We start from the raw sequence: 14,767 nt of genomic DNA on the forward strand, positions 1-14,767 counted from the left end.
AGGAGGATTCTTTACCACTGAGCCACCTGGGAAGCCTGCCTCTACCTCTAATTTAATGGAATTTTAACAAAATCGACATGAGGCATAAGGAACAGAAATGGTGCCTACAAAGAAAACCCTCCAACCTCTTCAATTTATTCAGCCCTGGATTTCTTCGGCGACCACCCTGACCACTGGGAAGCCATTTCACAGGTCAATGCTTCTTCTTACTTGGATGCAACAAATCCAAGGGATGTCGATTTTTATCCGCATGGGACCATACTTGGGACCTTGAATAGATCTGTTGTTACTCAGGCAGTGGACAAAAATGCAGTTGTCAGTGACTGATAAATGAAGTCATCACATGCTATCAAGTCTAAGAGGTTTTTCACTCCTTTTTGAAGCAGTGGGGGAGGAGGGTGTGGCCTCTGGCCAGGAAGCAGATGAAATGTGTTGGTTTCAGAGATTGAATTCATCCCAGGGGTAAACAGCACTCCTCATCTGATGCTACCATGCGCAACAGGTTCCTCTGCAGTGTTGTCCTTTTGCTTCTCAGAGTAGGTGAGTCCTGATCACAGGTGAGGAACCATGGTCACTGGCTTCCCAGGCTCCAGCCACAAAATGTCTTCTCAGGACCGTAGCACTGGGCTCCCCTCCCCAGCCTGTCCTTATGTCATCCCTGCTTTATCCCCCACAGGCCTTAAGGATGCTGCAGTCACACAGTTCCCAAGGCGCAAGATCTTGGAGACCAAAAAGGAAGTCACTCTACAGTGTTCTCAGAAAATGAATCACTATGCAATGTACTGGTATCGCCAAGATCCGGGATTTGGACTTCGGCTGATCTATTACTCAACTGGCCGTGACACCATTAAGAAAGGAGATATCCCTGAGGGGTATGACATCTCTCGAGATGAGTTGGAACATTTCCCCTTGACTCTGAAGTCCACCAGCCCCAACCAAACATCTGTGTACTTCTGCGCCAGCAGTGAATCCACAGCGTGGCACGGCTGCTTCCTCTTTGTACAAAAAGAGAGGCAGACCAAGGTCCTCAAGATTCCTGACCCCAACTAGAAGTTTTTCAAAGTGAAATCGTTCAGTCTTGTCTTTGCAACCCCATGGACTGTAGCCCACCAGGCTGTCTGTCCATGGGATTTTCCAAGCAAGAGTACCGGAGTGGGTAGCCTGCACCTAAGCCCGGCCTTTACCTTACTAAATTCTTTACTTCCCTCTTCCCATTCTTGTGTCTCTAACTCCGTCCCTATTGTAATCAAAACCTTTGCTTCTGCTTGATATTCCACTTGACTACAGGCTCTTAACCCAATGTGAATTTTTTCTAAAATAGACTTCAAATTTCAGATTCAGATGTAAGAAAATTTTGATGAAATTGAATTCTGTTCAATTAATGAAAAAGAGCCCTCAGATCTGCTAAGATCTTCAAAGATACTTCAGTGACTCTCTCAACGAGTTATCATGTTGTGTAGGAAAATAGGTAGGGGATTGAGATGACCTCATACATGGAAGGGTTTCCCAGGTGGCTCAATGGGTAAAGAAACTGGCTGCAATGCAGGAGACAAAGGCAGATTGAGTTCAATCCCTGGGTCAGGAAGATGCCCTGGAGGAGGGCATAGCAACCCTCTCCAGTATTCTTGCCTGGGAAATCCCATGGACAGAGGAGCCTGGTGGGCTACACCCCATGGGGTCGCAAAGAGTCAGACATGGCTGATGCAACTGAGCACGCGTGCTTACCAAGACATGGAATGGCCTGAGTATAAGTAAGAGGATCCAGAGGGTAGTGAACAGTTTTCAGACAATGTGTAGATTTAGGACCACCCAGAGAGAGGAAAAACTTACTTTGTGTGTGAGGGAAAGGAGTACGAAGTGAATAAGAACATGAAATATGTCTTCAGGGATTATTAAGGAGCAGAACTTTAAGTTTACTGTGTTTTGTGATAAGCAACTGTCCATGTCCTAGTCCTTGAAACATGTGAATATGCTACCTTACATGAGAAAAGAGAATTAGATTTGTAGATGCGGCTAGATTTGCTAATCAGTTGACCTCAAAATAGCGAGTCGCCTGAATCATCTTGTGGACCCAATTAGACATATAGGCCCTTAAAAGCCCCTGGCATCCGTGTACTTTGAGGAGGGTTCCATCTGCTCTTACTGGCTTTGAAGATGGAGGAAGGGGTCCACGGGACATGAGTGGTCTCTAGGAATTGAAAAAGACAAAGAAACAGATTCTCCTCTAGAGCTCCTGGAAAGACACAAAGCCCTGCATACTTTGATTTCAACCTAATGAGACCCATGTCAAACATCTAACCTGTGGTATGATAGTTAGTTTGTGTTCTTTTAAGCCATTGAGTTCGGATAATTTTTTAACAGCGAAGAGCAAAACCTGACTCCACGTTGGGTCTCCTTCTTTGACTTAAATCTTTGCTTTTTGTTGCTCTTATTATAATCATGCATAATGGCCTGACTCTAGGAACTCTGCCCTTCTGCCTGAATGTTAAACAAGTGGCTTAGTTCAGCTCACTGAACAAAGAGACAATCTGATTTTGCCCACAGGGCTTCCCAGTGGCGCTAGTAGTAAAGAACCCGCCTGCCAATGCAGGAGACATAAAGAGATGTGGGTTCAATCCCTGGTTGGGAAGATCCCCTGGAATAGGAAATGGCAACCCACTTCAGTATTCTTGCCTGGAGAAGCTCATGGACAGAGGAGCCTGGAGGGCTACAGACCATAGAGTTGCAAAGAGTCAACACTACTGAAGTGACTTAGCATGCAGCACCCGTGAGTGTGACTACAGGAAAGCAGAAATTAAGACATTTCCCCCACTCATACTGGCCAAGCCAGGCAAAACTAATGGCCTTTTTACTTTACTTCCTCCCCTTCTCCCCTTCTCTGTTCTGTAAAAGAAACTGGCATCCACACCCTGATAATATGATTTTGGGGGGACCATAGTCTGCCATCTTCTTGGTCTGCTGGCTTTCCAAATAATGTCTCTATTCCTTACCTCAACACCTTGTCTCCCAATTTATTGGCGGATCCTATGGTGAGCAGAGTGAGCTTGGATTTGGTAAACATTTGTTATAGCAGGAATAGAAAGCTAATACAGAGCCCTACTGCTCAGCAGCTACAAGAAGAGGGCTAATGAAGAAAGCTGCTCTGGAGCAGTCTAAGAGGCAAAGGGCTAAGGATGGGAGCTTGAATCAGATGATGCACTTTTAAAGGAGGATGCTGCCAATTTCGGCTGTTAACAAATTCCATTTCTGGAATTGTTTCTGCCTCATCTCTGCAAGATCAGGGTTAGAAAGTTCCAGCAGGGAGCTCCACAATCATTGCTAGCCTCAGGGAGGTACTGTTCCCTGAGGAAGGAATTCTTCCTTCCTTTGATCTGACAGTCTCTGCTAGATAGCACAGAGCCACCAGGCTGCTATTGTCAAGGAAGGCAAGGAGGTGTGACACATGAAGTCACCCTCCAAACAGTTATTGAGCATATCAGAAGTCCATTCACTTTTCAGCTTCATTCCACTATAAAGTGACCACACAGGGGGAAACAGAGAGAGAGGGAGATGGAAACTGGGAGAGAGAGAGAAAGGGAAAAAGAAAAGAAAATATCAACCTCCCCTTTGTGAAATGAAAAAAGCTCCTGCCATATCAATAAACAAGAAATGTCAGAGCCAACAGCGATTTCTGGATTCAATAAGTGAATCAGTTCAGTTCAGCCACTCAGTCATGTCCTACTCTTTGCACCCTCATGGACCACAGCAGGCCAGGCTTCCCTGTCCAACACCAACTCCTGGAACTTGCTCAAACTCATGTCCATTGAGTCTGATGCCATCCAGTCATCTCACCCTCTGTCATCCCCTTCTCCTCCTGCCCCCAATTGTTCCCAGCATCAGCATCTTTTCAATGAGTCTGTTCTTTGAATCAGGTGGCCAAAGTACTGGAGCTTCAGCTTCAGCATCAGTCCTTCCAATGAATATTCAGGACCAATTTCCTTTAGGATGGACTAGTTGGATATCTTTGCTGTCCAAGGGTATTGGTTGCGTTGAAGAAGACTCTTGAGAGTCCCTTAGACTGCAAGGAGATCCAAACAATCTATCCTAAAGGAGATCAATCCTGAATACTCATTGGAAGGACTGATGTTGAAACTGAAACTCCAATACTTTGGCCACCTGATGCAAAGAACTGACTCATTTGAAAGGACCCTGATGCTGGGAAAGATTGAAGGCAGGAGGAGCAGGGGATGACAGAGGATGAGATGGCTGGATGGCATCACCGACTCAGTGGACATGAGTTTGAGTAAACTCTGGGAGTTGGTGATGGACAGGGAAGCCTGGTATGTTTGCAGTCCATGGGGCCGAAAAGGGTCGGACACAAGTGAGCGAATGAACTGAACTGAACTGAAAATTGAATACTGTATTACCAATTAAAAGAAAACGCAAGTAAGATCATGTATAAAATAAAGAACTAATGAAAACATACTCTATAGCACAGGGAACTCTACTTAATGCACTGTGGTGACCTGAATGTGGAGGAAGTCCAAAAGGAGGAGATGTATGTATATACATGGCTGATTCACTTTGCTACACAGAAGAAAGTAACACAACATTTTAAAGCAACTATACTCCAATAAAAATTTATTTAAAAAAGAAAACTCTATACAAATAACTCTCACTAGGTTTTTGAAGGTTAACCATATAGTATAGGAAAATATACAAGATAGAGTGGCTTCCTCAGAATCGAAAATAGCTTAAGCAGAAGTCAAATAGGATTTAAAGGGTGGTGAAAATTCTGTAGTCTGTTTCCATACGCAAGATCATCCAGAGGTTAAAAAAAAAAAAAAAAAATGCTGTGTATTTAAAGGGACAAATGTGTTCTACTTGCAGGGATTTTAAACAGATATTTCCTCAGTTAGGTAGAGGCAAGCATGATTATTATTGTCAGGAGATTGTCAGCCAGGAGGAGGATGAGAGATGCAGCAGAGTTTACTAAGCAGAGCCTCAGAGAGGAGGCTGAGAGGAATTACTGAAGAGGCTCAGGGAAAGACAGAAAGAGATGGACAGTGCTGAGTAAAAGGTGTTACATTAAAGTACAAAAGATGGAGGGGCCATTTCAGAGCTCCTGGACATCTCGAGGATTCTGTTTTCTTCTCACTCCCTTTGTTAGGGACACAGGAGCCTGGCCCATACTGGGGAACTGGGGTTCCCAAAACTCTTGAGTGCATTGGCCTTGGGAAGGAGCAAACAGAAGGAAGTTCTGAGAAGGAAGGGTGAGGAGGTATAGGAACTGGTTCCTAGTATAAGGATATGGGGGACTCAGGTCAACAGCATCACTTCAGAGTCCTGCTTGATGATGAGAAAGAAGAAACCAAAGCAGCTTCACAGTTAATAGGACAGGGATGGGGGAAGAAGCATGCATCTGAAAGTGAATTAGCTCATGACTTGGTAGGAATATAGAAGCAGCTGCCTCCCAAGTATTGGGTTAATCTAACATAGGATGTGCTTGAGACAAACTTTAAATCTTTAAGTTGTAATTATCCACTTCTATGGTGTTGAATGGAGAAGGAAATGGCAACCCACTCCAGTACTCTTGCCTGGAAAATCCCATGGATGGAGGAGCCTGGTAGGCTACAGTCCATGGGGTCGCAAAGAGTCGGACATGACTGAGCAACTTCACTCACTCATGGTGTTGAAAGTACCATGGAATTTGGAAAATCCAATGGATAAAAGTATATATACATTGGGAGTTTATCTTTGTGAATGTAGACAAGCTGAAAGATTTGGCAAGATGCAATTTGGAATGATAAGGTTTACTGAGTAATACAAAATTATTTACTTAAGGTAGGTTCATGAGAATTAAAACTACTTTCTCTCCCACCTTCAAGAACAGTTGTACCCATAGCTAAGATATGGAGGGCTTCCTAGGACTGAGTAGAGTCAGTTTTGCTCCCCACCATCTTTTCCAAAAAGAAATGGCACAGGGCTGGTGGTCCAGGGGTTAAGAATTCACCTTGCTATGCAGGGGACACCGGTTTTGTCCCTTGTCTGGGAAGATCCCACGTGGCGCGGGGCGATTAAGCCCATGGACCACAACTACTGAAGCCTGTGTGCCCCTAGAGCCCGTGCTCCACAACGAGAGAAGCCACCACAGTGAGAAGCCTGAGCACTGCAACAAAGACCCAGTGCAGCCAAAAATAATCTTTTTTTTTTTTTTTTTTTTTAAGGAATGGCACAGAAATAGAAAAAGAAAGAAGACTCCTCCACAGAGCAGAGTTAATGTCATGACACCAGCTGCATCTCCCTTATTTGTATGGAAAAGGGACTGTTGGCCCTGAACTCCCTCCACCATGAAGGGGACTGGGAGCAAGAAAGCCATCTCTGAAGTTTAAGATGAGGACCTGTTTCTTGCCTGGAGATGACAGTGATTCAGCAAAGCTCTAGCTGTGGCTGAAGCCATTAGGAGGACGGGGCAGTGTCTTTCCTTCTCCTCCTCCTGCCCAAGAATGCCTTGGTTCCAGCAAAGCTCAAGAAAGCCTCAAAGGTGTTCAATGCAGGGAAATATTCTCAGCAATCCCAGGAAAGTCACCTCAATGCAGGAAGGACATTGTGTCCTGCAAAAGGACACGATATGTGAGTGGCTGGAGGAGCGAAGAAGATGCTATGACACCCCAGTTATAGGCAGAGCTCCCCATGACTGCGATCTGGAGCAGAAAACACAGCCTGGCTACAAGGCAATATCCAGCGACAGAACCCTCCCATGTGGAGCCCCATCTGGAGACCACCAGCCAGGAAAATCAAACCCCTCAAGCAGCAAAGAAACTGAACTGGCTGGTAAAATGAAGAGGTTATTGAAGAAGGCAGATCTCTTCTCTGCCTTTCACAGCTCCTGTAAGAGGAGAGAAAAGAGGAGAAGGAAGAAAGATCCATCTAACACCAGCCTTGAGAAAAGAAGTTACTTACACTTTTGCTATTGTTCAATCATTCAATCATGTCCAACTCTTTGTGACCACATGAACTGCAGCACACCAGGCTTCCCTGTCCTTCACGACCTCCCGGAATTTGCCCAAACTCATGTCCATTGAGTCAATGATGCCAGCTTACACTGGCTACTACTAAATTTAATCTGCTAACGGGAAAAAAGCCCTAAGTCTAGGATCTTGAACTGAATACAGATTGATAAAATAACCCATGAAGTGGATTTGGCTAAGTTTTTACATAGGAGACACATTCAAAAGATTGTGGATAAAAAATATACCAGTGGATAGTCAAAGATAGGAATAATCTTGGATTTTTTTCTACACAGTAGAAATGAGAACTTCTGAGGTAGAAAAACTGTTGCATTGATGATAGTGGAAGTTTCATGTTCTCACATTTCTAAGTGATGATCAAATATGTTATACTAATTTTCATGATAAAGATATAAAAATACAAAAATAGTTTTCAACTTTGACAAGAGTATGCTAATAAATAGAAGTCAGATAGATAGAAACCAGCAGTCTCAGAGGAGGGCAAAGAAAATGCCAGTGACTGCAAGCCTTGCCAGCCCACTTTGGCCAGGACCGATCACCTGTGTTACCCTTCAGCCCTCTAAGGAAATGGGAGTGGCTACTCTCCTGAAAATGAGGGTCAAGTAGCTACAGAGAGACATCACAGAAACCAACGAGGGCCCCAGGGCAGGCAGAGCCTGAGTGACGCTGCCATGGGCCCCCGGCTCCTGGGCTGTGTCCTGTTCTGTCTCCTGGGAGCAGGTGAGTCCCAGGACGCATGGGAAAGCCTTGGCCATAGCGCCGGTTTTAGCTCATCCTTCTCTGAAGGTTGCAGCACCAGCTGCCTCCTCAGCTTTCTCTTGCTCTATCTCCTTCCTCCACAGGCTCCCTGGAAGCTGATGTGACCCAGAGCCCAAGATACCGCATCACAGAGACCAAAAAGAGGGTGACATTGACTTGTTCTCAGAATATGAACCACGAAGCGATGTACTGGTATCGACAAGACCCAGGGCTGGGTCCAAAGCTGATCTACTTTTCAAGGAACATTGGGAATATTCAAAAGGGAGATATCCCTGATGGATACACTGTCTCTCGAGAAGAGAAACCAAACTTTCCCCTGACCTTGGAATTGGCCAGCACCAGCCAGACCTCCTCGTACCTCTGTGCCAGCAGTAAATCCACAGCGTGACACAGCCAGCTGCTCTCTGCACAAAAAGGGCAGCCACAAGAGAGAGGAGGCTCCTCCCTTGGGAGGCCCCACCCAGCCAAGAAGACAAACTTCCCCACCATCAGAGACCCCAGGAGTCCTCCCCTGCCTCCCGAGCTTTGGCGAATCTGAGCAAGGCAGCCCCTTGGCCACATGTCCCCCTCTGACTTCCGGTACCCATGAGCTTTTCAAAGTGCAGGCAGGACACGCTCCCTGTATGAAGCCTAGCACCAAGGGTAAAGAATTTCTCTCCTAGAAAAGGAATTTTATGCATACTGCAATCCTTCCTCCTCGCTGAGCTTCATTGTAGCCCAAACTGAAGATTTCATTTTCAGCCCAATCACTTAACCAAATTTCAATCCCACCTTCTAGGACCTATTCCTGGAGGTTTTGATGCTTGGGGAGAATAGCACATCTGAGTTGTTAACTAAATCTAATATCTCTCCTGTTTCCCTCATCTCTGCAAGTGGTCCGCCGTCCAGCCAAATGCACAAGCTAGAGATGTAGGAGTCATCCTCACCATCTCAGACATACTCTCCCTCCATACTTAATCCACCACCATCACCTGCATGCTTCTCAGTAGTAGATTCCTTGCAAATTTTACTAATTTTTCTAATCTCATTGATAACACTGTGATCTGATATGTGGTCTCCCGCCACCTTCCACTCCTTGCCCCCACCCACAAACCACTCTGGAGCCTAAGACCCATCAGTGTCTTTCATTCACTTAAAGTTGCAAGTTTATGGTAGTTCACAAGCTTCTCAACACCCTCCAAGATGCAGCCTTTGCACCTGTCTTCCTTCCCAACTGGGCTTCCCAGGTGGCACTCATGGTAAAGAACCCACCTGCCAATGCAGGAGACATAAGAGATGCAGGTTTGATCCTGGGCTTAGGAAGATCCCCTGGAGGAAGGCATGGCAACCCACTCCAGTATTTTTGCCCCGGGGAATCCCATGGACAGAAGAGCCTGGTGGGCTACAGTCCATAGGGTCCCAAAGAGTTGGGCATGACTGAAGTGACTTAGCACGCATGCATGCACTTTCCTAACTGGAGAAGGAAATGGCAACCCACTCCAGTATTTTTGCCCAGGGAATCCCATGGACAGAGGAGCCTGGCAGGCTACCATTCATGGGGTCACAAGAGTTAGACATGACTGAGGGACTAAAGCACCACCTTCCTAAGAGGAATGTCCTCTTTCAGTTACCACACCTGCTTTCCATTCAAGGAGACAGAGTCCACCTCCCTCAGGTCCCCAAATATGTCCTACGCTGATTCACTCTTGGATCTTTACCAGTAATGTTCACTCTCCCAGAGCACTCTTCCTCTCCCTCTCTACCTCAACACCTAGCTGGCGATTTCGCCGCATACCAATCCAGAAGTCTTTTCCTCCAGGAAGAGTTCCTCAAATCCCTGATGGGATTATTTCCTCTGCTATGTGATCTAGTAAAGTTGCTCAGCCGTGTCTGACTCTTTGTGACCCCATGGACTGTAGCCTACTAGGCTCCTCTGTGCATGGAATTTTCCAGGCAAGGGTACTGGAGTGGGTTGCCATTTCCTTCTCCAGAGGATCTTCCCAACCCAGGAATCGAACCCAGGTCTCCTGCATTGCAGGCAGACACTTTACTGTCTGAGCCACCAGGGTAGCGCTCTAAAGACAGCCTAAACTGTTGTTCTCAGGGCAATTAACACACTTCATTGTTTGCTATTTAAAATTTACATGAATAAAGGCAAAGTCAATGAGAGCAGGAACTGTGCCTATACTGGTTACTCTTTTCCCTGTACTTACCAGAGTGCCTGAAAAGAGTCCTGTTATACACATAAAGGAACTGGTCTTCTTTTCTATCATCTTCCCAATACCTCTCTGACTTGTCCAGGATCTAAGTCCCCTGCAAAGTCCTCTCCCACACCTACCTTGGGGAAATGCCAAGGGTTTCCACCTGGGTATGTAGACAAGATATATCAAGTCCTCTAGTAGTTTTATTCTTCCTCATTGTAGCCCCCATTTGCTCTGTGCTATATGTCACCTGACAAGGATGTTGCCTCTCTTGGGTACCACTGTATCCATTGGATTCTTCTCTGTTGAGCCCTAAAATACCTGTCAGCCAAGCAGATGCTTCAGCTTTGCAGCTCAATACAGCAGACCTTATTATTGCTCCCAGTGGGATACATCATCATGCCCAGGTAGAGTTTCCTGCCAAGAGGCACCGCTATCAATGAAATATAAGAGAAAGACTTTGGCTCAACCTTTTCTTTATCGGTGCTGAAGGGGCAGGACTACAGATCTGTGTCTTGATCTCCAACGTCTAACTGAGATTTTAGCACAAAGTTTCATTCAATTACATACATTCCAACCATTAAAATAATAATTTTAACTTGAAGCAAGGGAAGGCAGAGGACTTCATCCAAGACACAAATTCAGGCAATAAAACCCAGCTGAGCTTAGAATCTGCTCATCTTTTCAAAAACTATGGCTGTAACACTGGGTAAGTTTATCCTGCCAGGCTCTATGCCTACCCTTGCTTCAAGGTGAGTTCTCTCCTGGGAATATTACACGCTGTCATACACTTCCAGGGGACCATTCTCTCCTTTTTGCAAGACTTACCCAGGTATTTCTGAACTACAAAATTTGTTGCTCTTTAGGTCCAAGCTGAATTACACCTTTTATTATGGCTGTGCTGTGTTCAGTCATGTCTGTAGTACACCAGGCAAGAATACTGGAGTGGCTTGCCATGTCCTCCTCCAGGGGATCTTCCTCACCCAGGGACTGAACCCCACATCTCCTGCATTGGAGGGGTGTTCTTTACCACAGGCTAATTCTTTACCACTGGTGCCATCTGGGAAGCCCCACTTTTATTATATTCTCGATATAAATAGAATTATACCAATTAAATTAAAGATGTCAGTGGAGACTGACACCCAAAGACTGCTTCCTCTGAAATAGAGTCTATATCCAATAACTCATTCTTAGTTCCTGGAAGTCATCACAAGTTAACCACATCTCAGGAGAGACTCTGAGACAATGAGGTCAACAGACCCCTTTGCACTTATATAGAATCCACAAACCCAGCGCCCTCCGTTGTATCAGAGCCTGGAGCTGGCATACCATTATTCTTGACGTAGACCTGCCCTAAGGCACCAGTTTTCTCTCTGTTCCTAGGACCAGGCGAGTTCTGATTTAAACTGTTCCTTAAAGGAATTCAATCTTGGTCTTTCTTATGGAATCTTTTTCTGTTGCCTAACTTCTACCTCGAATAATTGCTCACATGCTAAAGAAATATCTATAAAATCGGGTGGATTTTAGAGCTAAAACATGCTATGGTCTAGAAGTTTATGTTTCCCCCTCTACCCTGAATTTATGTTGAATTCTAGTCGCAAATGTGATGGTGTTGGGGGTGGGGCCTTTGGGAGAGGACTACTGTGTGCTTAGTCACTCAGTCGTGTCCGACTCTTTGTGACCCATGGACTGCAGCCCGCCAGGCTCCTCTGTCCATGGGGATTCTCCAGGCAAGAATCCTGGAGTGGGTTGCCATGCCCTCCTCCAGCGGATCTTCCAAACCCAGAGATCGAGCCCAGGTCTCCTGCATTGCAGGTGGATTCTTTAATGACTGAGCCATCAGGGAAGCGCAGGGAGATGATTAGGTCAAAAGAATGGAGCCCTCATGGATGGAATTAACGCCCTTATAAAAGAAACCCCAGTGAGCGCCCTAGCCCACCCCCTAACCAAGTGAGGTTACAAGAAACGACTACCCACCAATAATGCAAGCACCCTGATCTCAGACTTCCAACCTCCAGAACTGTGGGTAATAATTTCTGTTGTTTATAAGCTACCCAGTCTGAAGTTTTGTTAAAGCAGACAGACTAAGGCAGAATACTACTCATGATTTGTTTTCTTAATTTTTGGTTCACTCACCATCAATGTCCCTGGCAGACTACTATTTCTGTATTCTTCCATTAAATTGATTTGTTCCAATATTCCATTCTTTTTCTCTCTTGTCATTACTTTATGAACTTTCTCAGAACAACATCATTCAAGTTCATCACTTTAATAAAACTCTCTGTTCTAACAACTGTCAAATTCAGTATTCTAGCCAGTTACCTAATTTGAGCGTCAGCCCAACTTATGCAACTTTCTACATAGTAATGTCACTTGAAATCTCCATTGGTACTTCAGACTCAATTCACCATGTTCTACAAACTTAATCTTTCTGCCAGTCTTGATGAAAATTAATTCATTCAGTCTTGAGTATTCAAGGAGTTTTGAAGGGCAGTCAGAGTGCACAACTTTGTAGCAATCCTTAAAAACTGGTTCTTGCATAAAACTGAGTTTTGATGTGCTTCATATTCGGGAAGAAAACAAAATGTAATTAAAAGTAAATATACTCTAATCACAAGCAAAAATAGAAAAGAGGAGTATACACATACATAGAATGACACACAATTATTAATACATGGACACACACACACAGACACACACACATACATGAAATGTTAGATTTTCCCTAGCCATCTAGAATCCAAGTCTCTCTACTTTCAGACAGAGAAGCCACAACTTCCCAGTTTCTTTCTTTGGGACTGACGGCATGTTCCTCAAATATAAGAGGTAGACATGAGATATGTTCTTAGAGACATATGTACAAAAAGTGAAAAGAAATGTATAAGAATAAAAGAAGAAAGTATGAAGCAGAAAGCATATTGCAGACCTGAGTTAAGCTAGAGGAGGGCTTCCTTGGTGGCTTGGTGGTAAAGAATCAGCCTGCTAATGCAGAAGATGCAGGTTTGATCCCTGGGCCAGGAAGATCACCTAGAGAAGGATATGGCAATGCACTCCAGTATTCTTGCCTGGAAAATCCCATGGACAGGGGAGCCTGGGCAGACAACAGCCCATGCAGTCACAAAGAGCTGGATATAACTTAGTGAATCAATGACAATGCTGAAGCTAGGAAAACAAAGGCATCTCAATGTTTAGACTAAATAAAGGACACTTACTAAATAAAGACACACAATGATTATGCAGCAAAATAGATGGCAGAACAGTGATGTAGATCTGAAGAAAGAATTAAAGATAAAAGAGATGTGGATTTTACAGTCATTTCCTTTCTTCTGCATCATACTCCTCAATAACAATTGACCTGATCAGGCTCAGGGCGAGCAGAACTTTGGCACACCCCTCACTAAGGGGAATCACTGAAGATGGGAACCTTTGTAAGTGGCGCTTCAGTGGGATGAATATAAACTTACAGATTTAGATAAATTGATACAAATAATTTTGAGGAGAAGTTTAGAGAGACACTAAGAATGATGAAAAATCCTTCTAAGGATCCAGACTATGGTAATAGTGAGAAAATTCAATTATATACTAGTGAAAAATTGTAATGCTGAAATAATAATGTGTGTAGAGATTTAAGAAGTTTAAGAAGAGACAAAAGATAAGAATACACCACTATAAACCTGCGGAGACAGAGGCCACTAGCTGCTTTTCATTTTGAGTTGACCAGTTGTAGGTAAAAATCAGGAGAAGGTAATGGCAACCCACTCAGAATGCTTGCCTGGAAAATCCCATGGATGGAGGAGCCTGGTAGGCTACAGTCCATGGGATCGTGAAGAGTCGGACACGACTGAGTGACTTCACTTTCACTTTTCACTTTCATGCGTTGGAGAAGGCAATGGCAACCCACTCCAGTGTTCTGGCCTGGAGAATCCCAGGGACGGGGGAGCCTGGTGGGCTGCCGTCTATGGGGTCGCACAGAGTCAGCCACGACTGAAGTGACTTAGCAGCAGCAGCAGCAGATAAAAATCACATTTGAAGCTATGCAGAAAATGAGCATGCCTTTTGGTCTTTAGAGGGGGATTCTGAGCATGGGCAACCGGCAGACAACATATCATGGACTGCCTCCCTGGTAGCCAGAGCTAACACAGATATCTCGCCAATGAACCCACCTTCCGTGAACACTGGGGCTTCTCTGCTGTGCAGCCGTTTGTCTCCTTGGATTAGGCAGTTCGTGGGCACAGGTGGAATGCTCTTAAGCTTGGTTTTCCAGACTCCTACATTAAGCCTGTCTCTGGTGACGGTACATTGACTCTCTACTGAGCTCTCTCTCCCAGTACCATCTTTCTTTATCTACCATGTCCATGGGTGCTAATGCCATTAAAGTCCAAGTTTATCAGGTTTCAGAGTCAGGAAAGAACACGACTCTGTGGTGTAACCAAAATATGCACTGTGACCCATATGCAATGATCCAGACAAGAGCCAGGAATAGGGCTGTGTGTGTAAGTCACTCAGGCATGTCCAGCTCTTTGCAACACCGTGGACTATAACCCGCCAGGCTCTTCTGTCCATGGAGTTCTCCAGGCAAGAATACTGGAGTGGGTTGTCATTTCCTTTTCCAGGGGATCTTCCTGACCCAGGGATCGAACCCATGTCTCTTGTCTCTTAGGTCTGCTGTATTGGCAGGTGGGTTCTTTACCACTCACACCACCTGGGAATAGGGCTACAACTAATATATTGCCCAGCTGGTGCCAAGAGTACCAACAATGGGAGTCTCTAAGCGTTTTATGCCTTTTAAAATAAGGCTGCAAATGAAGAAACAAAGGA

General features: G+C 44.9%; 1 gene segment (V, D, J or C); it reads left to right on the top strand.

The window, feature by feature from the left end:
- The first annotated feature begins 473 nt into the window (after positions 1-473).
- Positions 474-14,767, top strand: part of LOC136170775 (T cell receptor beta constant 1-like) — a 73,375-nt gene continuing 59,081 nt past the window's right edge. Inside the window, 2 exon segments of the C gene segment in view lie at positions 474-540; positions 677-977. Coding sequence covers positions 492-540; positions 677-977 — 350 coding nt within the window.

The sequence above is a fragment of the Muntiacus reevesi genome, chromosome 6, assembly GCF_963930625.1.
Source record: "Muntiacus reevesi chromosome 6, mMunRee1.1, whole genome shotgun sequence".
In the NCBI taxonomy this organism is placed as follows: Eukaryota; Metazoa; Chordata; class Mammalia; order Artiodactyla; family Cervidae; genus Muntiacus; species Muntiacus reevesi.